The sequence below is a fragment of the Lutra lutra genome, chromosome 13 (genome assembly GCF_902655055.1).
Source record: "Lutra lutra chromosome 13, mLutLut1.2, whole genome shotgun sequence".
NCBI classification, from domain to species: domain Eukaryota; kingdom Metazoa; phylum Chordata; class Mammalia; order Carnivora; family Mustelidae; genus Lutra; species Lutra lutra.
Window position 1 is genome coordinate 81911349 of NC_062290.1, and position 25459 is coordinate 81936807.

General features: G+C 40.6%; 1 protein-coding gene across 2 annotated transcripts in view; it reads right to left on the bottom strand.

Annotated features, from left to right (window-relative positions):
• Positions 1–504: 504 nt before the first annotated feature.
• FBXW2 (F-box and WD repeat domain containing 2) overlaps positions 505–25459 on the bottom strand; it is a 28697-nt gene continuing 3742 nt past the window's right edge. Inside the window, exons 3-8 of one of the 2 annotated variants that reach the window (XM_047701010.1) lie at positions 23615–24124; positions 16506–16700; positions 14301–14434; positions 11847–11933; positions 10833–11002; positions 505–5415 (exon numbers count right to left, since the gene is read on the bottom strand). In XM_047701010.1, coding sequence (XP_047556966.1) covers positions 5127–5415; positions 10833–11002; positions 11847–11933; positions 14301–14434; positions 16506–16700; positions 23615–24104 — 1365 coding nt within the window. In that variant the 5' untranslated portion in view covers positions 24105–24124 and the 3' untranslated portion in view covers positions 505–5126. The remainder of the gene's footprint in view (positions 5416–10832; positions 11003–11846; positions 11934–14300; positions 14435–16505; positions 16701–23614; positions 24125–25459) is intronic. The other variant, XM_047701011.1, reaches the window with a different exon arrangement.

The window sequence follows — 25459 nt, forward strand, 5'->3', positions numbered from 1 at the left end:
GCAATTGGCCATTTTCCAAGCCTCAATCTGCTCCTCTATAACAGAAGTGACAATCTGCCTACGACGGTACTGTTGGGGATCAAAGGCACAGGACCATGCTTGGTGAACAACAAGGAGCCCTACAAATTTAAATTACGAATCAACCAACTAGGGGACTGAGTAGAGGAGGCAGGAAGACAATCCCCAAATCTGGAACCTACATTAATGGCACTCTTCCCCTTGCTCCTGCCCAATTTGCATCTACTCATGGGGGTCGCCAGAATCCTTTCCTTGCGTCTGACTTTTCAGTGTACTGTTTTCCTCTTGGATCTCATTCAGAAATTGTTATGAAGTTGGGTTTACATTCTAGAGCACACAGGAACAGTAAAGGCACAGAGCTGCTTCAGCTCACATGAGAGGCAGTTCCACTTCTAAAAACACATTCTAAAACGCAACTGCTCTCGCAAAGTCCCATCCGAATTCACTGGGGAAAGAAGGTGAGAAAATAGTCTTCACTACAGAATATATTTTTAAGGAAATGCAGCTTTATTACTTTCAAGTACAAACAATAACTTGGACTTGACTAACCAAACGTTGCCTAATTGAGAGAACCTGCCTTAATGTGTAGATATCAATGATTTATAGTTAGCACAATCACCCATGGTAGAACGCTTCTGTGATGCATGAAAATAACTTCTCATTTTATAGAGACATCTTGTCCCACATTTGCTCTACTATCTTAGGCACTCCCTTTTCCCCACACCCCCCAGAAACTTCAGATAAACTTTACCTCTTTCCCTAGATCACAACATACATCAAATTAGTTAAACGTGAGCTGAGACGTGTTTACCACATTGCCATAGACGCTGGATTGGTGAGACCAGCCTTTCTCAACCTGAGCATTCTCCTCAAGAGCACTAAGTCTAAATTAGTGAAATTCGTCTGTTTGCAATGTGAATAGAGGGAACACAGAATAACTGTGAGCTTCGTCATCTGAACTCTTGATTTTCCAGGTTTAAATATAAAAAACATTTTAATCTGAGCACATTCATGAAGAGCAGAAGTAGCTGGGTTCTTTAAGCTGTAATAATCCAGTGGGTCTCACTCTTCAGGACTGTGATACGGATTCGAAGCAACCACAGTTCCGTGCTGTGGGGGAAGACTGGAAACACACTGAAACCGCCTGACCGCAAACGTCCATCTGCACTGAGCATGTCCATTCCGCCTGACCAGGGAGTGGTGCAAAGACTATCCAGGACTCCACTGGAGGATTTATTATGGGAAAAACCTTCACTTTCCTAGAGTAGTCACGAACAAGGGACCCTGTGATCAGACACTGCCAGAGATGGCTACTGGGCATTTCTATCAAAAATGCTAACCTGCTCTTTCCATCAGGCACTCTAGCTGGGGACTGCATAATTCTCAAGACAGGCTTGGTGGTCTTAAAAACACCTTAGCAAGCACCAGCATCAATGGGACAGACCTAAAGAGTTTCTCCCCTACCCCGACGAACTCTGTCCCTAAAGGCAAAGATGACCGTATGCCCTGTCCCAGACTGCATCCTAGAACAGTGATCTGATTCTGCACACTTCCCTACTTAGAAAGGCACTTGCAGGCCACCTCGGCCCACAAAAGGAGGAGGCCCAGAGACTGGCAGAATGATGATGAAAGATTCACCACGAGGTTCCCAAGAAGCCAGGGCACACAGCCACAGCTGCAGGGAGCTGGCTGGGTTTGGCCAAGGCAATGTTGTAAAGCCTAGCTCCACCATCGTTAGCTACTTCTGCTAGGTCAAAATGCCTAACCTAACAACTTCTTCATGTCTAAAATAATACGGTTTCCAAAAATATTTCTTTTCCCCCTGTTTTCTCAAATGCAGAGCAATAATCACTCTCCTGAGAACAAACACTAGAGTGATTACACAATCCTCATTCATAATTTAGTAAGTGTCTGTAGTGGCCAGAATGGTCTCTTTTTAACCATGAAAAATGAAGCACAATCCTTAAAATTTAATAGCAACAGTCCCCTACCTTCCACTTATGAAAAGCTATCCAAAGCTATGTACCTTCCTGTGGAACTTTTCAACATCTAACCCCACCCCTGAAAAGAAGTCTTTCTTCCTATTTCACCCATAGGTCTAAAGGTCAGCTCAGGGCCAGTTTTGACAAGTTTGACTCATTACTTCAAATAATGGGGCTGGAGGAAATTACCACCCTTTGGAATGCGAAAATGTCCCACTCACTCAGCTCTCCTAGACCCCGACCCTCACCCCGGAGCCTGAAGTTGTTTCTCTGCCCTTTATGCACCTGAGAGGAGAGGGGCCCTTCGCTTCCACCACAACAACTTCACTCAAGAAATCCAACCCTCATCAAAAAAGGATGGGGTCTCTTCTGCTCATGACTTACGAATTTTTCAGAAATGAGAATATTCACCAAAAAAGAGTAAAAGGCAATTTCCTCCCCTCTGAGCTAAGGAAGCAGAAGTCACTCTGTGCGGAAGGGCAGCCCCCTCACGCAATGCAAGGGGACTATGCCACTCCAGCTTTGGCTCTCCCCTACCCACTTCTCTCAATGACCCTCCACTTGGCTTTATTCTTTAAAGGATGCATTAGTTTTTCATTTTTATAAAAGCTGGCACTTGTATGAATAAACCCAGCATCTCTAAAGCTTTTAAATAAAATGCCCAGGTGAAATGAAGGCCTCTGTGAGGAGGAAATCAAAGTTAGGTCTCCAGCCACTGCCTCCAGTACTACTGTTAACATCAGCTGTACCATGCTACCACCCGGAGGGGAACTTCGGTGTCCACCGAAAATTGAAATGGGACATGTCATATAAATTCCAGGTTTGTCATTTAAAAAAAAAAAAAAAATTCCCACAAATAACTATAATTACTTGCCTTGTGAAATGCTGGATGTATCTGGAGGTGAGGTGGGAATAGGGATGGTCATCAGATCAGTGATCTCAGAGATCTGTTCAGGTCAGAGGTAGAGGAAAAAGGCATTCACCCTCCTCCTTGCCCCACGTCTCCGGAGGCTCCTCCAAAATGGACTCCAGCCGCAATTCCTGGTCCATTTCTTGAGAAGCCCAAGCGGAGCTCAGGCACACAACTGAGTGTGAGATGGACTTCAGGGATGGAGAAGATACTATATTCTTTTGCCTAATCTCCTTAGAGTCTACAGGAATATGAAGTACACCTGTCCTTGAAACCGAACACCGATTCTCTAGAGTCTTAACTCCATGGCATTCAGAGGTCCCGCCAGGCTCCACGCTACTGCGGATTCTGGAACAGCAGGGTCCCCACCAGGCTTGGCTTCCTTCTCAGCTTTGCCAGCAAGCCCTCTGCCCACCTGTGAAGTGGATAAGCTTTATATCCACGCCAGCAAGAATGAGTCACCCATACCCCCAGGCAGAGGCTACAACTGAGGTTCCAGTTTGTGTGTCCATCTTCAAACTACTTCCTGCTGGTGTGTGGATGAAATAAGCCCCCTCACTACCTATAACACAATGGGAAACAGCTGAATTGTCTTGGGGCTGGCTCCCTCTACCCGTCATGTCTGTGACAATTATGTTAAAACATTCCTACTCCCGATCCCAGAGTTACCTAACTTTACAAGAGTGGAAGATACAAACTGGCAGCTCGTAGACATACTTTGTTTAGCTCACTATATTTTAAACTTTCCTCAATTAGCTGTCAACATTGTACAGATCAGGAGATTTCAAATAAAAATCTGGATTTCCACTTCCTCCTGAAGAAAATCACAAGACCTGCCTCCACTGGGCTCACTTCTACCTAACACTTAGAGCTGAGTAACTTCCCCATTAGATAAGCTTTCCATGATTCAGCACAACCCTGTCCAGCACACTCCAATCATTTACATCATGTACATGGCTGCCACGGGCACTGGCGTTTGTGAACCCCAATCTAGGGCAATTCCTTCATTTTAAAGATGAAGAAAATGAGGGTCGAGGGATAAAAAGTTAATCTACCTAAAGCCACACATCAGGTTAGAGGCAAAGGAACAAGAAAAGTCAGGTTCAGGTGTCTAAGACTGCCCATTCTGTCTAAAGAACCACAATCCCCCTCAGCATTTCATCCAGTTGCTAACATTTTCTAGGTAAAATCTGTTATATTTTCTACATTCCTCCTTTATCCATCCTTTTCATATACCTGGTTTCCTTATAGATAATAACTTTGTACCAATGATTTCATTTAAATATCTTCAACCTAAATGAAACAATGAATCAGGCAAAACTGAAATACCAACTCGTGCCCACACCTCAGCAGACATAGGACCAAAACCTTAGAAATCATTCAGCTTAACAAACATGGCTACACAGACAGGGGAAATGGGGCCTAGGGAAGTGATACAGAGGCCACACGGATGCTAGGTAATAGAGCTGGTCTTCAACCTTCCCGATCAGTGCTCTTTCTACTGTATTCCATCACCTTTGTGCACTCACCCAGGTGGTAGGGATCGAGGACCAGCTTGATCCACATGGGAACAAAAACTCCAGAACTCCCTTACACCTCAGACATAGCCAACCTTGACTCTGCCAAGTGCGAGAGTTTAGAATGTATTGTGAACAATCAATTTGTAGAACTTGATTTGCCCTGGAAGACAGACTTTCTTTAGAACTGGTATTTGGTGAAGAGTTTTTGAATGTCACAGGACTCAGCGGTCTTTATAACACCGGTGGTTATAAAAGCTAAGCCCCACGTGAGAGAAGTTGCTGGAACAACATCATAGCACCTTTGCTTCAACTTCAAAAGGAAAAAAAGGCGATAATAAGAAGCTTTAATAGACTGAATGTGTTTTTATAGGCAACCAATTAGCAGATTAATGAACCATTTAACCTTTACTAAAAACGAATATTCAAGAAAGATGAATCCCAAATGCATCCTCTTGTACTGACCAACGTAACTAAGTACAAATGAAGTCATTAGCATGCTGTGCTGTGTGTCAAGAAAACAAGCCCTCCCCCGCCCCGAGCCCTGGCCCCCTGGCAAACACAGATAAATGATTGTGCACTGCGCGATGATACCGTTAGGTGAGAACTTTGGTTCATGCAGTCGGCTGCCAGAAAGGTTGCACTGAAAACCCGCAGCCCTGGCACCCAAAGTCAGTCAGCGGTGGTCAGCTCGTGGCGTCAGCCGTGCTCCTTCCACAACACCAGGTGAATACTGTGGTCGGGCATGCTGGTGGCAAACACCAAGCCCGTGTCATTGTGCCCATCCAATCCATTGAGCCAGGACGCTTCGCCTGCCAGGAAGCTCGAGCCTCTCTTTGATTTCCGGTACTCTGGCAGAGGCCAGCGGCTAATCAGGCTCTCTGTCCGCAAGTCCATGATGTACAGGTAGCGGTTGTCAAACAGCAGGGCAAAGATATCTCCAAAGCCAAGTAAGGCCAAGTTTGCTATCTCAGGAGTCTTGATGACCCTACAAAGACAAGAGTTGGAGACATGAACCAGAAGGCAATATTACTTCTGTTTCTGCCGCTGTAATCTTTTCTGGAGACACAGAAAAACAATGCAAAATTCAAGAAAATTTAGAGAGTTAAATGAAAGTCTTGCATAAAAAAGAAGAGACAAAACACTGAGCTTCCTTAAGAAATGAAAGGCGGGGGAAGAACCCTTCACAATGACATGGTAACACAGGCATGTAAGGGGAAAGGCAGCATCTGATGAACATTTATGGAAGCACAAAATACCCACCCAGATTATCTCACTTAACATCTCATTTCCAAGATGTGAAAACTGAAGTCTAATTGAGGTACATACTTTGCCTAAGAATTCATAACTGGTCAGTACCAGTAAGAACTGGGGTGCAATCACTCTTACGACTAGGTAAAAAGATGGATTCATCAAATTCTAGAATACTATCAGCCTCTTAAAGCCTGGAATAAAGACTGGAAACCAAGGGACTCATGTGCTACTCTATTCAGCAGGTAGCAAACTATAAAAACAGTAGAGGCTGAAAGATTAAAGTTTTCCTAAATAATCCAGAAACATTAATAATAAATGCTTCAGAAGTTGTTAGAGATAACTCAGGGAGTGGGAGGACAGACAGCCTTCACCTTCCCCAAATGCTGATGACGGAGGCACTGAGTGGGAGCGATCCAGCCAAACAGCAGCATAAATGAAAAACAAAAAAGCATAGTCTGTTGTCTGCACACTTGAGTCTTCTGTGAGCGCGCTTAGATAACTTGGAGGCACTAAGAAAAGAGCTATGAGAGAAGGATATGCAAATTCTGCTCTGGGAAAATAGGTTTGGGCCCCGTGAGAGGTCAATTAACTTGAGTGTCAACAAGGACACTACTGTCCAAGAGGTCAACCAGAAAGGGCAGGGCCTGGTAACCAGGACAAATAAGGAACAGGTGAAGGAGATCAGCTGAGAGGGAGAGAAACAGAATTTGCAGGGACAGGGAAACTATAGCTGATCACCACCTGTAAATACGAAATGAAGGATGTGTGAGGCCAGACATGATGAGCTCTAGAAGAGAGAACTAGGTCCAAGGCAGAGAGTTACAGCGAAGCAGATTTCACCTGATATTAGGAAGGGAAAGGGATTTTGTCATGAAGGTCTGTCCCTCACTCACTCTGCCCCAAACCGAACTTGCTGGCCAAACCTGTTTCTCCTTCTTACTTCCTGGCTTGCTCCTTCACCCAGTTACTCAAGCTGGGAAACATGGCAACCATCCAACTCTCCTCCTTATTCAAGCCACAAATTCAATCACCACCATCTATCGATTTTACCTCTTAAATTTTCTCCTACTTTATTCACTATTATCTAAATTGCCACGACTCTGATTCAAGATGTCATCTTTTGCCTGCACGGCTGCCGACAATTCCAATTGGTCTCAGCACATCTACTCTTGGCCCCTTTCAATCATTTAATCTCACCTTAAAAATCTAATCCTATTACCACCTCATTTAACTTTAAACCCTTTGAGGGCTCTCTCCTACTCGCGCATCTCCAGCACCAGGCTCCTTCAGTCTTAGGGCCTTCGAACAGACTGGTTTCTTGGTCTCCAACGCTCCCTACTGCATGCCCACTGCCGGTTAATGCAGATACTCGTCCTTCAGAGCTAAGCCCAAACCTCTTCTTCAAAGAAGCTTTCCCTTATTCCTCAGCTACGTGGCGTCTTGAAGTACTTACTCCACACAGTGTGGCCCTTAGCCCAACCATGAAAACATCTCTAGGTAATTAGCTATTTAATACCAATCTTCCCTCCTGTGGGTTAGTAATTTCCACCAGTGCGGTGAGTATTTCTGCAGGCTCCCAGTGTAGATCCCGATGCCTGAAACACAGGCAGTGCTCAGTAACTATGGCCACGTAATGAATGCAACCGTGGTGCAATGAACACAGGCAAATGAAAATGCCTACAAAGCAAATCCAAAGGAAACTGGGAAAACAGCAAGAAAGTCTAGCAAGCCCCACATCACCAATGCAAAGCAGGAAATAACCAGAAACTTAGATAACTGGGTGGCTGGGGATAGGAGCGCCGACTCCAAAGACTGAAGCACATGTATGTGGCAGAGAATGCAGGTCCTGACAGGCTCGCAGCCCCTTTAACTCTGATTACTTTAGAACTGTAAACAGACATCCCTGCCCTGTAGTCTGGGCCCTTGAACTTAAATAACCCTGCTCGCTGTACTAAGAGAACTCAGCTCCAGAGATTGCGTCATAGCGTAGACTTATTGAGCAACATGCTACCATTCGTGCTTTGCTTCTTCTCAGTTAGCTGCAAAGCATAAGCAGCCCGATCTGATCTCAGCAACTGAGGCCAAAGGAGTCGCACTAAGATTTCAAAAGAGGCCGGTTTATTTGTGTTGTGGCAGGTGGGGAGGAGGCAAGAGACAAAACAGCCCACCGTCCAAGAAATCTGAATCTAACACTTCTTAGTGGCAAACAATTCCGCAGCTTTATTGCTCAGAGCTAGTGTATCCGAATCCCCAAATTAACACAACTTTCACCTGGGCCTCTGGACTCTGTACATGCCACTCAGAGTGCGAAAAACACATACATGAGAAAGGCAGATGCAGGATCAAATTAAAACCCTTAGAAACTCAAAGCATTAAAAAGATGATGATACCTCTATTCCACCCTACTTCTCCATCCAAGTCTTAATTGAAAACAAAAACAACACAGCATGCCTGGGTGGCTCAAGTGGTTAAGTGTCTGCCTTCGGCTCAGGTCACGATCCTGGAGTCCTGGAATCGAGCTCTGCATCAGGCACACTGCTCAAGCAGGAGTCTGCTTCTCCCTCTCCCCCTCGCCCAGCTCATGCTCTCTCTCTCTAATAAATAAAATCTTTAAAAACAAAAACAATACTAAACTGTAAAAGATCTGATTTTCCCAAAGTGACTACTTGGATGTGAAGTTCCTTCAAAAGTTCCTTCTCTCTGGTTTGCTGGTACTTTAAGCATATGCCTGCTACATGATACCAGGATGGTGGACAGACAGACAGACGGTAGATGGATGGATGGATGGAAGACTAGGGTGAGCTGTGGGATGCTGGGCAAGGCCCATACCCACTCTTGGCTTCATTTTCCCCATCTATAGAATGAAATACTTGGACTAATGTTCTCTGGGACCTGTTCCAGTCTTTTTTTCTCGAAGCATAATTATCAATCATTCCTAGAAATGATTCTGACAGTTTGGAATCCTAATTGGTTAGAAATGTAAGTCTGATTCCAGGAAGATATAAAAGGGGTTATAACTGTATGACCACAGAGGCAGGGCCTGCCAAAGTCCTGCTGGCTAGTATGACAGATCCCATACAGCTGACCTCAAAAAGTCACGCATAAAAACAATGACGAGAACATTCAATTTTCTGTACTACTCCAAGTCAACATTTTCTGAACCATGCCGCAGAATACTAATTCTGGGAGCTGGTTATAGGTGTTCCTTAAAAGAAAGGTTCTGTGTACAGTGAGTATGAGGCACAGTAGGTTAAACGAGCTCAAGCGGGTTTCTTCATGCAGGACTTCTCAGAGCTGTCAGTAATACTGATCCATCAGGTCCTGTGCTTGGCCCTCACAGGCACTTCATCTGATCTTCACTTTCCAGATCAGGAAACTGATCTGAAAGGTTAACTGAAACGTTAAGAAACTTATATAAAATCCTCCAACTTACAGGAGGTGATGCTGGGTTTTAAATCAAGGATTATCACCAAAATAATTTCTCTCTCTTTTTGTAGAGAGAGAGAAAGAGAGCATGCATGCCTGGGGCGGGGGTGGGGGTGTGTGTAGGGGTAGAGGGAAAGGGGGAGAGAATCCCCAAGCAGGCCCCATGCACAGAGTGGAGTCCAACATGGGACTTGATCTCACAACCCTGAGATCATGACTTGAGCCAAAATCAAGAGCTGGGATGCTTAACCAACTGAGCCACCCAGGTGTCCCACCAAAGTGTTCTCTTAGTCACCATAGAGCACCAGTTTCCATTAGCTTCCAACATGCTTACAGATACCATCAATCTCCAAGAAGGGTCTAAGGTGTGTAGTAAATCACAAAATTATTAGGTCATGGACCTCTTCTTATTTATTTCTTTGGAGAGAAATCCTGTAAGTTTTATTTTTCTCTAAATACCTCTGTCTTTCTACTAGTCAACAGAAGGCCACTTGATCCCTCAATGCAGAATTCTACTGAAGAGGAAGCAGAACTTAACTTATCAGAACCAGACATACAGATGGCCAATGGACACATGAAAAGATGTACAACATCACTCATTGTCAGGGAAGTGCAAACCAAAACCATGATCAGGAGTGCCTGAGTGGGTCAGTGCATTAAGCATCTGCCTTTAACTCAGGTCATGATCCCAGGGTCCTGAGATCGACTCCTGCATTGGGCTCCCTGCTCAGCGGGGAGTCTGTTTCTCTCTCCCTGCTCATGCTCACTTGCTGTCTCTCAACTAAATAAAATCTAAAGCAAAAACAAAAAACCATGATGAGGTATCACCTTGTACCTTTCAGAATGGCTAAAATCAAAAACACAAGAAATAACAAGAGTTGACAAGGATGTGGAGAAAAAGGAACCCTCCTGCACTACTGGTGGGAATGCAAACTGGTGCAGCCATTGTGGAAAATAGTATGGAGGTTCCTCAGAAAGTTAAAAATACAGAAGTACCTTACAATCCAGTAACTGCACTACTAGGTATTTACCCAAAGAATAGAAAACACTAATTCAAAGGGATACACGCATCCTGATGTTTTACTGCAGCAGTTATTAACAGCCAAGATATGGAAGCAGCCCAAGTGTCCATCAACAGATGAATAAAGATGTGGTGAATCACTGTATCGTACACCTGACACTAATATAACACTACAGTGGTAACTATACTGGAATTAAAATAAGAAAATAAATATATCATTATTTTACTAAATACACATTATCTGTCTAAAACCTTAAAAAAAAATTTTTTTTTAATGTATCAGAACTAGGGACCTGAAAGATCTCTTCATCCAAACCCCTCGTTTTCCTGAAAAGCACTTTTTTTGTTTGTTTGCTTGTTTGTTTTGGTGGGCAGCAAAGTTTATAGAGGGCTAGTATCAAGCTCCCAAAGAGGGAGGGGACACAAGAGAGTTGCCCAGCAGGTCTAATTCTGAAAGGGGAAGTGACATAGTAAGGGGACAGATCAAAACTTAGATCTTCTAGACTCTAGCATAAAACTCTATAATAACTGCCTCTAAAATATTTTTTATGTGTGTGATTTTCAGCATATAACTGTTTATGACATGTCCCAGATTCAAGCTACTGACTGGTTCATCCAATATTTAGTTTTGTCTTTAATATTAAACCACAACAAAAAGATAAATGGGAATAGACTGTCAAAGGGAAGGCTCAGAAAAACATTACCTTAGAATATCATAACTGGCGAAGTCCCACTGGTAGAGACCCAGTGCCGAACTACAGACAATGTATTTGCCATCGAAATGAAGTCTTGGCTGCAGACAGATACTCCTATCCTCGGAGACAGACAATGTCTTCAAGCACTTGCAGTTGATTTCTCTCCCAATTGGCCAAATCTACAGATAAAAGAAAATAAGGAACGATGACAGATCACATCACCATAGAAAAACCTGTCCTTAAACAATGTGATTTGCATTTGCCGAAGCCAGATAGAAAGTGAAGTAAATCGGAAAGACCACAGGTTTTAGAGCTCAAGCTCTGATAGTACATGTATGTACTGTGTGCCCTTGGGTAAAATACTTAACCTCTCTGAACCTCAGTTCCCACAATGAAGGCACCTACCGCTGGAATGGTTTAAAAAATGTAGTAAGAACAGATATGAGAGTGCTCCGTAAACTTTTTGCAAAAATTTTTTTTTTAACACAAGTAGATTTTTATGTTTTCATAGTTTAGATCTAAGAATTAAAAGGGTATGAGATATGGATCTTAAGAAAACAGAATGTGAAGATAAATTTCTGTGGATCTTTTTTTCCTCATTTACAAATCAGGAGTAGAAACTGCCTCGTACATATGGGACTCCTGGGTGGCTTGTACATATGGGACTCCTGGTTAAGCATCTGCCTTCGGCTCAGGTCATGATCCCAAGATCCTGGGATCAGGTCCTGCATCAGACTCCTTGTTCAGCCGGGAGCCTGCTTCTCCCTCTAACTGCTGCTCCCCCTGCTTGTCCTTAGTCTCTCTCTCTCTCTGACAAATAAATAAAATCTTAAAAAAAAAAAAAAAAAAAGAAACATCTTCATACATAGAATGAGTAATTCTCTTCCCAAGGAGTTTAAGATGGCTTATACTAAGCCATTCCTGCTTCCCTTGAAATATTCCCTCTGTGCTATACCATTTTAATTTTCTTGTATTTCCCGGTTTTTCTTTGATGAGGCAAATTAATGGAGGAGAAAACCTCACCTTGATCTCATATTTGTCCGCACTTAAGAGTATGTAGTCTCCAGGGCTGTGCAAAAGAGACTTGACTTTACACTTTTGCAAAACCACCTAGAAATATAAACATCCATGTTACAGAATGATCCTTTTAAAACTATTTCTATATCACTTTTTTTATAAATTAAAATATGAAAAAGAGCCTGAAGTGAGATGGTATGCTAGAAGACCTAAGCTGTAATTTTATGACGTTAGCTTCTAGTTAGTACAAACAGATTCTCTATAATGTCAGCAGGATGTAAAATTGTCTAATGCTGGCAGCAGCATTTAATGTCTGCTTTAGTCTGGAAGCAAACATTAGAAATGATTTTAAAAACTGTAAAATGTGACTTTATAGCAAATGAGAGGAATAGGAAAGAAAACAGCCCACAGACCTAAAAGCAAATACGAATGATTCGTTTCCTGAACAGATGCTTTATAATGGAAAAAGCACTGGACTTGGGACCATATACTGCCATATACTGACTCTGTAACCTTGGGCAAGACCAGCCAGCTTCTTTGTTTCTCAATTTCCTCATCTTTAAAATAGGGGATGAGGCATTTATTATATCTCATAACTGAAATGAAAATGAAATAAAACAGTTAAATGAGAATGATGATGTAATAAAAGCTAACATTTCATTAGTCCTTGGGATAGTCTGTAAACATTTAGTGGCTAGTTATTTTTGTAGTAAGTCAGCATCAAGTGAGAGGGAGGCCAAGCTCACTTCTTCAGTAGTCTGAGCTCCAGATTCAACTGAAACTGACAGACCTACTACACCCAGATGCCCTGCTAGGTCCTGTCCCATCATCTCTTTCAGAATTCACAGGAACATTTACCAGATGAAACTCAGGCCCTAAAGGGAGAAGTGACTTGCCTTAAGACATCACATAGTCAGCGTCCTGGTCCCAAGTCCAGTGTTTTTAACAAAACACGAGATTGTCTTATGTAACTTTTCCATTTAAATAGTCAATGTAAAAAAAAAAAAAAGAGAGATGCTTATAGTCAATGTGCCCAATACAGAACTGTGGTAAAAGATACATAACATAAAATGTACTATTCTCAATCATTTTAAGTGTATGGTTTAGTGATGTTACTGATCTTCTCACAAACCACCCTTTTAGCTCTGCCTATTTCAGAAAAACGCATTCATCTACCTGACCTAAAACCCACTGGGTAGCTCTAATTCCTCCTTCTTTGTTACCTATGAGTCAGTAAGTTCAGCTGGCTTTCCCTTAAAGACATATCCTTCATGTGTGCTCTTCTCTTTCTTCACTGCCACGTGGGTCCGTGCCATAGGTATCTTTTGCTTAGATTACTGCAAAAGCCTGCTTGGCCTCCCTGGGTCTGTTTGTGTCCCAACTCCAATCCATTTTTTACTTAGCAGTTATTTTCTTAAAACATAAATCACAGTTTCGTGCTGAGAACGCTCAACTGTTTCCTACTACACATATGACACCCAAATCCTTAACATGGTCAAGGAAGGCCTACACGATGGCCACCTCTTCCATACCACCCCCAACCATAGCACAGCAACACTGGCCTTCAGACCAACAAATGTTCTAGGATCTTTCCCACCCCAGGGCCTGGGCACATATCATGTGCTCTGAAACACTGCACTTCACTCTTTATCTAGCTACATCCAATTTCTTCTTCATGTTTTGTCCCTTCTCAAGCAGCTCTCCCTGAATGAATTAGATACCTTCTAGACATTTTCACAGAGCACTGCACTTTGCCTTCATAGCACTTAACACCATTTGTAACTGTACATTTATTTGTGAAATTACTGTTTAATAACCATCTCTCCTACTGGGCTAATGTCTGTGTCAAGCCCAAGTCTGTTTTGCTCACTCCTCTACCCGATGTCCCACACAGGAAGGAATGGGAAGCTCAGGAAAAGTGTTTCTATATGACATTCCCATGACTAATGCTGCATTTGATCCTCATAATCACCTTTGAAAAATCCCATACATTTTTCTTTATCCCATTTCTTAAGACTATTATTTTTTCAAGATGAAAACTGCTTTCGTGATTCAAAAAGAAACATGTTTATCCTAAAAGGAAAAATAGCACCTACAATTCCATAAGTAATAATAACCTGTAACATTTTGGTGCATAACACATATGTTCAGAAATTGATATCATACTCTATAATGTAGTTTTTTGTCTATGACCTGTTTTATTTGTTCCCTCTACCCCCCAAATACACTGTGGGCATTTTCCCGTGCCCGTGAGTCACTCGTTTGTTAAACTATTTACCAACTGTCCTTTACTTGGCTGGTTGCTGTTGCAGGCCATCGTGCATTGTGGGTACATCTGTCCCATTTTCAGGCTCACCTACCACTTAACAAGACAGCACCTACCATCCTCCACCCCATCCACAGCTCCCTCACCCCTACAAAACCTGATGTCAAGGAGATTTCTTCTATAAGTCTTCCTACCTTGGTGACCCATTCCGTGTGCCCAGTGAGGGTATTCAGGCATGTCCCAGCAGATAGAGCCCATACTTTCACAGTGAAGTCTGCAGAGCCACTCACCAAGATATCCAGTTCATCATTGTAGTCAACGCTAAACACTAGCATATATAACATACACAAAGTTAAAACATGCCCCTGTGAGGGTCTTTTATAACAGAGTTCAATCATGTTCATTCTCCTAGCTGACCAACTGTATGATTCTCAGCCAGAGATACTGTAAGAATGGTGCTACTCAACTAAGATTTTATGATAAAAAATATATTCATTTCAAAATTCTTGTTATTATTACAGCTTATTCTTCTAAGGATGGAGCATCCCCGGAATGACACAATTTCTTATACTTGTACTAGCTTCGAAGTGAGAGGTAAAACCAGTGCTGGAGATAATATCATTCCCACTCAGGCCCGCCTGCCTGACACGCCACAAAACCAATCCAGCTCATGCAGGGAAAAAACAACATAGGTGGCCCTATTCAGATTTGCACTATTCTTCACAATGAGACAAAATGTCAAGAACAATACCCATGAGCAAGAAAAGCCAGTGTAATGAGAAAAACAAAACACACATAAATATCTCAAAGGTGAGACTAAGCCATTCTCTCCAACTATCTGAATTTCTTGAGGGGTGTACCCCCAGCACCTAAAACAGTGCCTGAGTATAGCAAATACTCAAACATTTGTTTTTAAATGCCTGCCAAACTCTAAAGGAACATTGGGGACCCAGAGATATACACTGGGCTTTCCTTAAGGAACTCAGTCTAAGGGTAAAGGAGGAGTCCAAAAAATTTAAATGTTTACCTCTTGCTAGGGAAACACCAAGGAGAATGACTAACTCTGCCCAGGGGTATCAGAGAGGACTTCAGGGAGGAGGCGATATTGGAGATGGCCCTGAAGGATGAGTAGAGTTTATCAAGAAAAGAGAATATTGCAGGTAGAGGGAACAGCAAAGGCATGGAGTTAGGAAAAGCCATAGCAATGTCCAGGGAACAGCAAAGACGAAATTTTTTTAGAGCAGAGGTCGTGAAGTTGATCAGGTATAAAATCACCTGGAATGTACATCCTGACATATAGAACAGTACACTCAATTTAATATATACCATGCTAAATCATATATCTTCCAATATTAATTTCTGTAACAAGTGGTAACAAATAGACTGAGGAAAAATGTTTAAGATGACAAACAAAATAGGGAAAAAATGGTTTTCAGCAAAATAGCTAGGTTCACTTCAAAGTATTACTGAGCACCAGACACAACAAAAAGAACTCAGGACCTAAGGGTGAATAAGACAGGCAGGGTCCCTGTCCTTCTGGCATGTAGAGCCTGGTGGGGAACTGGATTACCATACTCATTTGTATGCCAAGTGTTATGACAAAATTCAGGTTATTGGGAAACCTACAGTAGAAGGGAGTCCAAGAAGACTGCTCATAAAACGGGATGCTTAAGATCATAGACTATGACTCTACAGGTCTGAGGCAGTGAGTAAACAGAGAAATGGAAGAAGGGAGCTGAGGCACAAGAAGATGGGAAACAGCTCAACATGATTTCTGCACAAAGCTCCAAAATACAATGCAGCAGAGATTAGCAACTCAGGTCTCAAGGCTATATTCAAATGACCAGTTTCTACACATTAGGCCACTATAAAACTACTAGGAATACTCAGGTATCTGTTTATCTTATCTCTAGGCACTGGTTTATTTTAATCAATTGTCAACCAAGATCCAACTCAACATAGTATATGTAGATCATACAATCTGAGAACTACTGTCACTCCAAAGGACTTTCAGCCCTGATTCTACAAACAGAGTAGACTGAATTTACAAGTGTAGGACTTGCTCAATTTGGAGGTATGGAATCTGACAAAAGCAAAATGAACTGACTGTTCAACACGGTATAAATGAAATACGTCAAGAAAAACCATCCCCTCCCAGCACAAGGGTACACAGAAGAGTTTTGAAATACGCCACGGAAAAGCAAAATTCAGGAAAAAATTCCAAATAGGAATGCCTTAAGTAAAGGGATTAATGGCTATGACTAAGAAATAATAGGAGGGAAAGACAGGTTAAGTTAAAAAACAAAAAGAAAACAAAACGGGGTCACATTCTTGGCTCCTGGTTTTAAGGGATGAGAGGTTAAAGTAACTGTAGAAACCCCTGAAAAAGGGCAACCCACCCGCCCCTGTGTGCCCCCGGAAGTGCTGGGTCCTGGCTCCGGAACTCCATTCCCAGCAGGCCACAGTGTTGTCAAAGGAGCCTGTCACAAGCTTCTGCTCATCAAATTTCACTGCTGCACAAGTGTGGGTCTGGATGCCATAAACACACTGTCCTGTGCTCACATCCCACAGTTTTGCAGACAAGTCATCTGACCCTTCAAGAGAAAAACAGGGAAGTTAGTAAGAAACCAAACACTAAAGAAGGAAAGTCAATCCGCAAACCATGGTATTCTTCAAGTAGAACCTCACGATCCCCTCTTCTAGCATTTCCACTTAATAGCTGAAAAAGCAAAGCATGGGGAGGGTAATAACTCACTCAGGGTCACCAAAATGGTGTGAACAGCACAGGGACTGAATGCAGGCTTTCTGGTTTAGTCCTCTTTCCTTAACTTTCCAGGCACAGAGAGTACTAGACAAAGCATCCCTTGGTACTTGCACTTGCAAAATTTCATAAACCTTTGACTATCACGAGCTTTCTGATCTGAGCTTGAAATGATGAGTATTACCTACGATTGCACGTATACATTTGTATTCCTACCCATGACCCAGCAACTCTGAGCGAATAAAGAATGCTGAAGAGTAAACCTGTCTGCTGGAATATATTCTACTCTAAGATAAGTCAAAGATAAGCCACAGATCACAGGCTAACTTCTGCAAAAGCTAACTGCTATTTCCTTAATCCATCCTGAAATCTGTGAAGGAACCTCTAGGAAAACCATGGATAAGTTATTCCCACATTCACAACAACTCAACAATGAGCCTATAAAGTGTCTCAAGATTCTGCAGAAAAAAGCGGGTTTTATTTCTGCATCTGATCAAATTATACTGATCATGATGATAATTCAGGATTAGCTTTATGTTTAAAAGTCTAATGATTAAATCAGCCTCACAAACTTTATAACAAAAAAGTAGTAGTAAGAATTGTTAAAGACGTTTTGAAAATAAAAAAATACACTCACAAGGACACAGTATGCAGGAAAGCACTGAATCACTGGCTTTGGAAAAGATGAAATGACTAAATAAAACTGGCCACAATTCTACCTTTAAGGGCTGGTGGAAAGCCACTGTTTCACACAATGGAAAAATTACACTTATGAAAAGGGTAGAGCATGAATTTCAACCTGGACAAATGCTAGGAGAACACACTGAAACGAAGACTATACTTGCTGTCACTCTAAGTATTTAGAGACTCAGTTTCCTTTTTATAAAACAAGGGATGAGACTTGGTTAGTGCTCCTCAATGGTCATATGAGGCATCAGAATCATCTGGGGAGGGGCACTGGGCTGGCTCAGTAGGTAAAGCATGTGACTGTGACTCTTGATCTTGGGGTGTGGGTCCAAGCCCCATGTTGGGTGTACAGATTACTTAAAAATAAAATCTGTGGAAACAGCGCTGTCCAACAGAAACAAAATACAAACCACAGAAGTAACTCAGATATATAATTTAAAATTTTCTATTACTTACTTTAAAAAGTAAAAAAATATATAATTTCATTAGCCCAATGTATCAAAAATAAAATTTCAACACGTAACCAATATAAAAAATTAATAAAATATTTTATATTCTAAATCCATTGAGTATTTCCCATTTCACATCTCAGTTTGGACTAGCGCCATCTCAAAAGCCTTATGTGGCCTGTAGCTACTATACTGGACAGTATGTCTAGATAATCTCAATTATACAACACTTAAAAATGGTTAGAATGATAAATCTAAATGTTCCATAAATGTGTCTTAGGAAGTGGAATAACTGGATCCTCAATCTTGTGTCTATTTTACCACAATTTGATAAAAACAAAAAAAAGATCCTAATTGTTTAAATTAGTTTATATAGGAAAATATTCAGTTTTACACCCCAAAGAAATATCAGAGAAAATTGGCTTGATGTCAGTTCCATTTTATAGCGCTGCAAGTCTACTCTTCACTGTTAGGCCTTCAGGAGCCATTATTCTCCCCTCCTATTTAATTTTTATTTCAACCTTCCCTGTGGACTCCCATTTGCTGCACTGACTAGCAGCAGGTCATCAATGATGAAACCCAGAGATGAAAGGGGACTAAATAAATGAAGACTATTTTTCATTATATGAAAGAAGAAACAAGCCCTCTCTACTCAGAAAAGATGATGAAAACAATACTTTGATATAAAAAAGTACAGGGATGGGTATATAACAAAAAGGTAAGCAGAAAATGGAGCTGTAACTCAAATGGAGTAGTAAATTACTGGATCAAGTGAAGTTTAAATATTTAACTGGTAGAATCAGATCTCAGCTCTCAGCTGCCTCTTGGGGGCATCTGACTCTGATGACTAAATGAACAAACACTTGCCACTGCCTCTTCATGACAGGCAGTTTTCAATGTCCTTGAAACTCTTCACCATTCTGCTTCTGTACCTCTTCCCCCTCTAAGTACACTCTTCAAGGATCCATCCTAGGCTACATTCTTCTTCCTCTCCAAATCCTTTTAAAATCCCCCTGTTCTAGCCATAGCCGTGACATGGCTAACCCCTCAACCTTTTGCTCTTGCCCTGAGCTACTCCCGAAGCTCTGATGTTGCATTCCAGATACCTATGGGAGTCTCCACTCACATCCAGCTACGTTAAGTTCATCCCAAATTTAACTCCCTCTACCCTCTCTATTCCTTCATTTCCTATTCTTGTTACTAGTACCACCAACTTCCCAGGTGTATATATAGCTAGAAATCCCAGTTATTTTTAAATTAACCCTTTCCTCGCCACATACTCAATCCGTTCCAAAATCCTGTCAATTCCATTTTAATGGCGGCTCTTCCATTTAACTGCTCCTTTAAAAAATCTCTATCCTTACTGTTCTATATCTAAATCTATTTACTCTTACCTAAACTGCAACACGCTAATACTTTTTAATTTTTATTTATTTTTTAAATTTCTTTTCAGTGTTCCAGAATTCATTGTTTATGCACCACACCCAGTGCTCCATTCAATACGTGCCCTCCGTAAGACCCACCACCAGGCTCACCCAACCTCCCACCCCTTGTCCCTCCAAAACCCTCAGATTGTTTTTCAGAGTCCACAGTCTCTCATGGTTCGTCTCTACCCTAATACTTCAATTTAGAAACTCTAGTTCTGTTTACTCTTACCTAAACTGCAATACTCTAATACTTTAATTTGGAAACTCTACATTTGTCAATGCCAGAGGTCTCTAAAGAAGTAGTGTCATCTCCTAAGGGAACATTTTAGAAATGTGCAGGAGTGTTTTCAATTGTCATAATGATTTTGGGGCAGGGGGTGAGGGGCATTACTAGCCTCTGCCGGGCAAAGGCTGAAAATGCTAGACATCATGGAATGTTTGGGACAGCACACGAAAAGAATTGTCTCGTATTTTGCATGACCTCTTAAAGATTCTGCCCGATATTCCTAAGTAAAAAGCTTATCCTTAGTTGTCTGAGCCTCAGACCTGTTTTACAAAGCATGGAGTTTATTGTAAATTTTTAGAGTATACCAGGTAGATTGAGGAAAAATGTATTTTGCTTTCTTGGGGACTTTGCTAAGAGTTTTTTCACTGCTTGAGGCCATACCACTGATGGTACAAATACAACACACTGCACTTAGAGCCGTCATGTTCATGACAACAGTACATACAGGTGCAAACATCTCATCACACTTCTGTCTTCCAGCACAGCTGGGCTTGAGCACAACACGTTTAATGTGTATTATTTTAAATTACGATCTTTTTATTTCTGCTCTGGATCAGCATTTAGGTATTACATTAACTTTCTGAAATACGTGCATGTGCAGCTAAGTTATTTCTATGAATTTTAGTTTAAGGTAAGATAATATTACAAAATACATTATAAGAAGAGGACCTGGGTCTGATAGAAATAAGAAAAACTGGCCCTTTTTCAGCTCAGAAAACTTTCATATTTTTTTCTTCCTACTCACAGAAAACCGTCCAAACTCATGTTCCCAATATTTAAGGTTTTTATAATACACCTCAAGCCAATTCTCCAGCTTATATTCTAAGAATCTCACAGGGTCCCTACTTATATCCTAAGATCACCTAAAATGAATGTTCTTTATTTTTCTCCTATAAGCTCCACACTTAGTCCTTTCCACACTTTTGCTAATGTTAATGCTGAACTTCCTACTGGAAAGCACTTATTCTTATCTCTCTAAAATCCACCCACTTTCCAAGATTCAACATAAACACTACTCAATTTTTGCAAATGAAGGAAAGCACTGCTTCCTCTGAACAATTATATGATTTGTTCTCCTCATATAATTCAACTCTATCATTTGATCACACCTCTTTTATAGCTATCATTTTTCTTATTCAACTATAAGCCAAGGTCACACTAGAGCAGCCTGCAGACTCAATATGACCCAACCAATATTTTTAAAATGTGAATAATACTTAAAAATCAGCACACTAAAAAACAAACAAACAAACAAAAAAAAAGAGAATATTGCACAGAAATCTAGATTTGGGACTTTAAGTATCAGATCTGATCACTCTAAGCTTAAATCCCATATGGCAATAATTTACTACAGTGGAGTAGCTGCTACCCTCTAAAAGGGCAAGTGCTTGCTCTCTCATAGTCCACATGGAGACCTCTACCTAATCAGGCTACCTTCCTGACCCCACTGTGCACATTCTCTTGAGCAAGAACTGTCCTACTTCACCCACGTACGCCTTCACGTTGTCTTTCACATGGAAGTCATTTTATATATATCTACTGAACGGCACAAAGCACAACAGGTTCCTTGCTTACAATTTTAGAGCTAAGCAGAAGGGTAACTACCTAATTCACTATGCTATGTTAATTTTTACTATCAGCCATCAATCTTTTTGGCAATACTATTTTATTGCTTGTCTAAGGGGCTTATCTAAAAATGTCAACTGTAAACTTACTGCCAAATTCAGAATTTCCCAATTCTACCACGGAGAAAACACGAGCTCTTCAGTAACAGCAGGGAACAAACACATGTATGATTGTATAACAAATACTTCTCTCACTGGTTACGGTTCCAGGGATGCTGCTATTAGAAAAATTAAACTAATGCTTTGGATTATTTTCAAAAGACAGAGCAGAATTTTCAATATGCAAATCTGATGAATTTAATCAGAATAAAAAATACAAACTATAGACCCACCTAGAAAATAACCTTAAAGTGCAGGATTGGGTTCATAGTTATCGTAGATACTAACTTTCTAGGTAGTTAAAGAACTCAGTGAATGTGTCCCATTCACTTCTGCTTCAAATAACTAATGCAGTTTTACTACACTTCAAAAGTAAAGTTTGATGAGAGGTTTTTGCTTTTTTTTTAAGCTCAATGTGGCTCTGAAAATGAGTCAACTCGCCAGTACTTACCTAAGTACAAATGAGCACAAATCTCAAAGGCAATACTGCATCTTAATCTTTAAAAACTACCTGCCACTGATTGATCCTAAGGCAAAAAGAACACAGAAAAGCTATCACCCCAATGGGAAAGTACATCAAAGTATAAAAGAACAGATGATGCCTTTCCAATAATCTGACTTATAAGACAGGGAATAACATGAGCACGGGTAACTTTCGGATGACAAATGAAACCACGAAATGCCTTAAATTTAATGTTTATTTTATAAAACTGGCAAAGTATCTAGCATTTCAGAGAATATATCACATGAGAAAATATATATCCTTGAGAAATCATACATCTCAAAAATGTTAAAATTGACTTTGGTGGAACTCTCAGAGACAAGGAGGGTTATTTAAAACTTTGCTGTGGCCAAGGCACCAATTCGATCTCTCTGGAAAGGACAGTAAGAGGAACTTTAAAATCTTTCATATTCCTGGATCTGTGATTCTACTTTAAGGCTTCTGCCCCAAGGAAATAATTCAAGGGAAAAAAATGCAAACAGAGATAGTCATAAAAATAGAACCACCTAAATATGCATTAACGTTGAATTGGCCAAATAATGGTGACATATTTACACAAAGGAACAGTATATGCTATTTAAAAAGGCAAATATATAGTTAGGGAAAACTCAAATGTCTATTAGAAATTATCTTGGGGAAAATAAATAAATAAATAAATAAATAAAAAATAAAAGAAACTATCTTGGGGGGTGTCTGGATGGCACAGTTGGTTAAGCATCTGACTCCTGATTTTTGGCTTTGGTTGTGATCTCAGGGCTGTGAGACTGAGCTCTGTGTCAGGCTCCATGCTCTGTGGAGTAAGCTTGAGATTCCCTCTCCTTCTTCCTCCCGCTTCTGCTCCCTGTCTCTCGCTCATAAATATTTAAGGAAGTAAAGAAATTATCTTGAAAGAAGAAAGAACACCAAGTATCCTTAAATATTATATACAATGAAAGTGAACAGGCATTGGGATCATTAATAAGAACTACCTGGAATCATTCTAGACATTGCCTAAGAATTATCTACAATGCCTATCAAAATGTATTGCCTAAAACATATGCACTGATTATATGTAAAAGCATATGCCCGTCATAATTAAAAGATATACATAATTCCAAATTTTAATGATAATTTTATTTGTTATATAGTTACTTAATTGCTTAGGGTTAAAATATCTAACTTGCATGTGCAATCTCTTCTAAGTCTTCTTAGAACCACAGGAATTTACAGCAAAAGAGAAATACTTCCCTTCCCATATTAGACAGGGAAACAAACACACAGAGGTTAAGTAATTCTTCCAAGATGATCTAACTACTTGCTAGGTCTAGACACCAACTTTTCCACTGATTTTTCTCAAAAAATACTGCTCACAGAAAAAAAAATTTTAACCAACATGGAGAACTGTACATGGAAGGAAAAAGCACCGAAAAAAAAAATAGTTACAGCTTTCTGATTCACATCACATTTAAAAAAGAATGTCTGGAGCTTTCTTCTCATACAATTTTATAAAAATGATTTGTTTTCTAGAGGGAAAGAGGAAAGGGTTAGGGATGGGGGAAGGCAGAATGCCACTATAGATATCTCATATAATTAATCTTGCCATTCTCAAGCCTAAGGAGTAATTTTTTTCTGTTTCTAAAATTATACCCTATGAAATACAAAACAACAACAAAACAGTTCCAGGGTCTCTTACCTGTACAGAGAAGTCCATCTTTATAGTAAAGTGCATACACTCTGGCACTGTGTCCAATTAATGATGAGGTCTCAAAGGCTTCATGGTCCTCCAGTTGCTTCATTCTCAAAATAGCCTTCAAATAAACCTTCTTCCAGTGCAAAGCGTCCTGAACAGAATCATCTATCTGCCAGCCCAAATTTTTACACGCAGTCTGCCACACCTCTGTACAGGCACTTATCACCTTATTCCACTGTTTAGAGACGAGGCAGCATGTGAGTAAAGTCTGAGGATCGAGCCATTTTAACAAATAAAAACTGAGCTCCAGGGGAAGGAGTTTGAGGAAGTCCCGCTTGAGGAGAGTCTCCAGGTTATTGGAGAGATGCCTGAGCTGGACTGCCCCACTCAGACTAATCAGGTGATCCAGAGTTTCATTTTTCTGCAAGTCCGTCAGAGAAAGAAATGTAACAGAAATGTTATCAAGCCATGTCTCAAAGTCCTTTCTCTCCATAAGGTTATGGAAAAATTTACCTGTGGCACATCAAAATATTGTATTAGTTCTGCTCAAAAAGACTGTTCAAGCAAGACTGCTAACAAATGAAAATTAGTGTAAAAAACTTGGCATTACAACTTTATGCTTAGTTACCACATTACAACTTTACAGTAAATATATTCCATCTGAAAATCTTCCATGCACACAGAGGAAAATACATACTGAGAAAACATACTTTAATAAATCATGATCTCTGAAACCCAAGTCAGTGAGACTTATGTAGGTGTATGTGACTTGCTCCTTTTGAAGTCTAGCACATGCTACATGCATCTTCACAGTAAAAGATTTACAAAGTGTTCATTATAAAATAACTTATTCTATGTAATATACTTCTCCCCACCCCATCACCCATCAAAACCTTCATAACACTGTTTACTTAGTACACTCTATTTGGGTACTAAAATCACAAAAACAACCAGAAGGCAAGTCTCGTGAGCAGTAACTAGACATTTTAGTTATCATGCTAGGCACAGCCTGACCTGTTACCAAAATCACAAAACGGACTACTGGCTTTGCGATAGATGTTCAGACAAAAAGGTTTAGGGAAGAAACATAAGCAGATGTCGTAAGTTACATGGCTCAGGTATTCTGGTTCTTCTACTTCCTTTATGGCACAGCCTGTTAGAACATGAATTACTAAAGGCCTTACATGGCCTTACATGGTTTTTATAAGCCTCATATGAGCTGGTGACAACTCCTAACCATGTGCCACACAGAGCAGTGAGGGTCAAGGAAGCCTCACAAATAAGTCAAATTAGTAATCCCGATGCTTCGAAAACACCAATAAATCAAGAAGCATCATCTCTACTTTGCAGGGGAGGAAGTTAAAAGTCAGAGAAGGTAAGTGATTTGCCTACAGTCAACAGAGCTATCAAAATAGCATCAGAACAACCCGGAGGTCAGTGCTCTCACCATCCGTACTCTTCCAACTACACCAAGCTGTCTCTCTCTGATGAGACACAGCCACAACCTGGTTATAAAATCTGGAGGCACTGTGACCATCTGATTATAGCACCTTCTCCTTTAGGAGAATGACAAATTGCTCCAGGACTAAACGAAACAGAAAAAAACCTTACAAATATACAGCATTACATACTGTGTCAAGGTGTCAATCCACTTTTGACAAAAGGGACTAAACTAATGAAAAGAAAACAAAAAATAAAGCAAATCCATAAAAACAGCTTTCCCAAGGTTGGCTATATGTTGATAGATGTTGGTGCTGAATGATCGGTACACAGAGGTTTTTTTATTCTTTTTATTATTATATGTTTAAACATTTCCATAATTTAAAAAAACCTTCCTTCTATCTGATC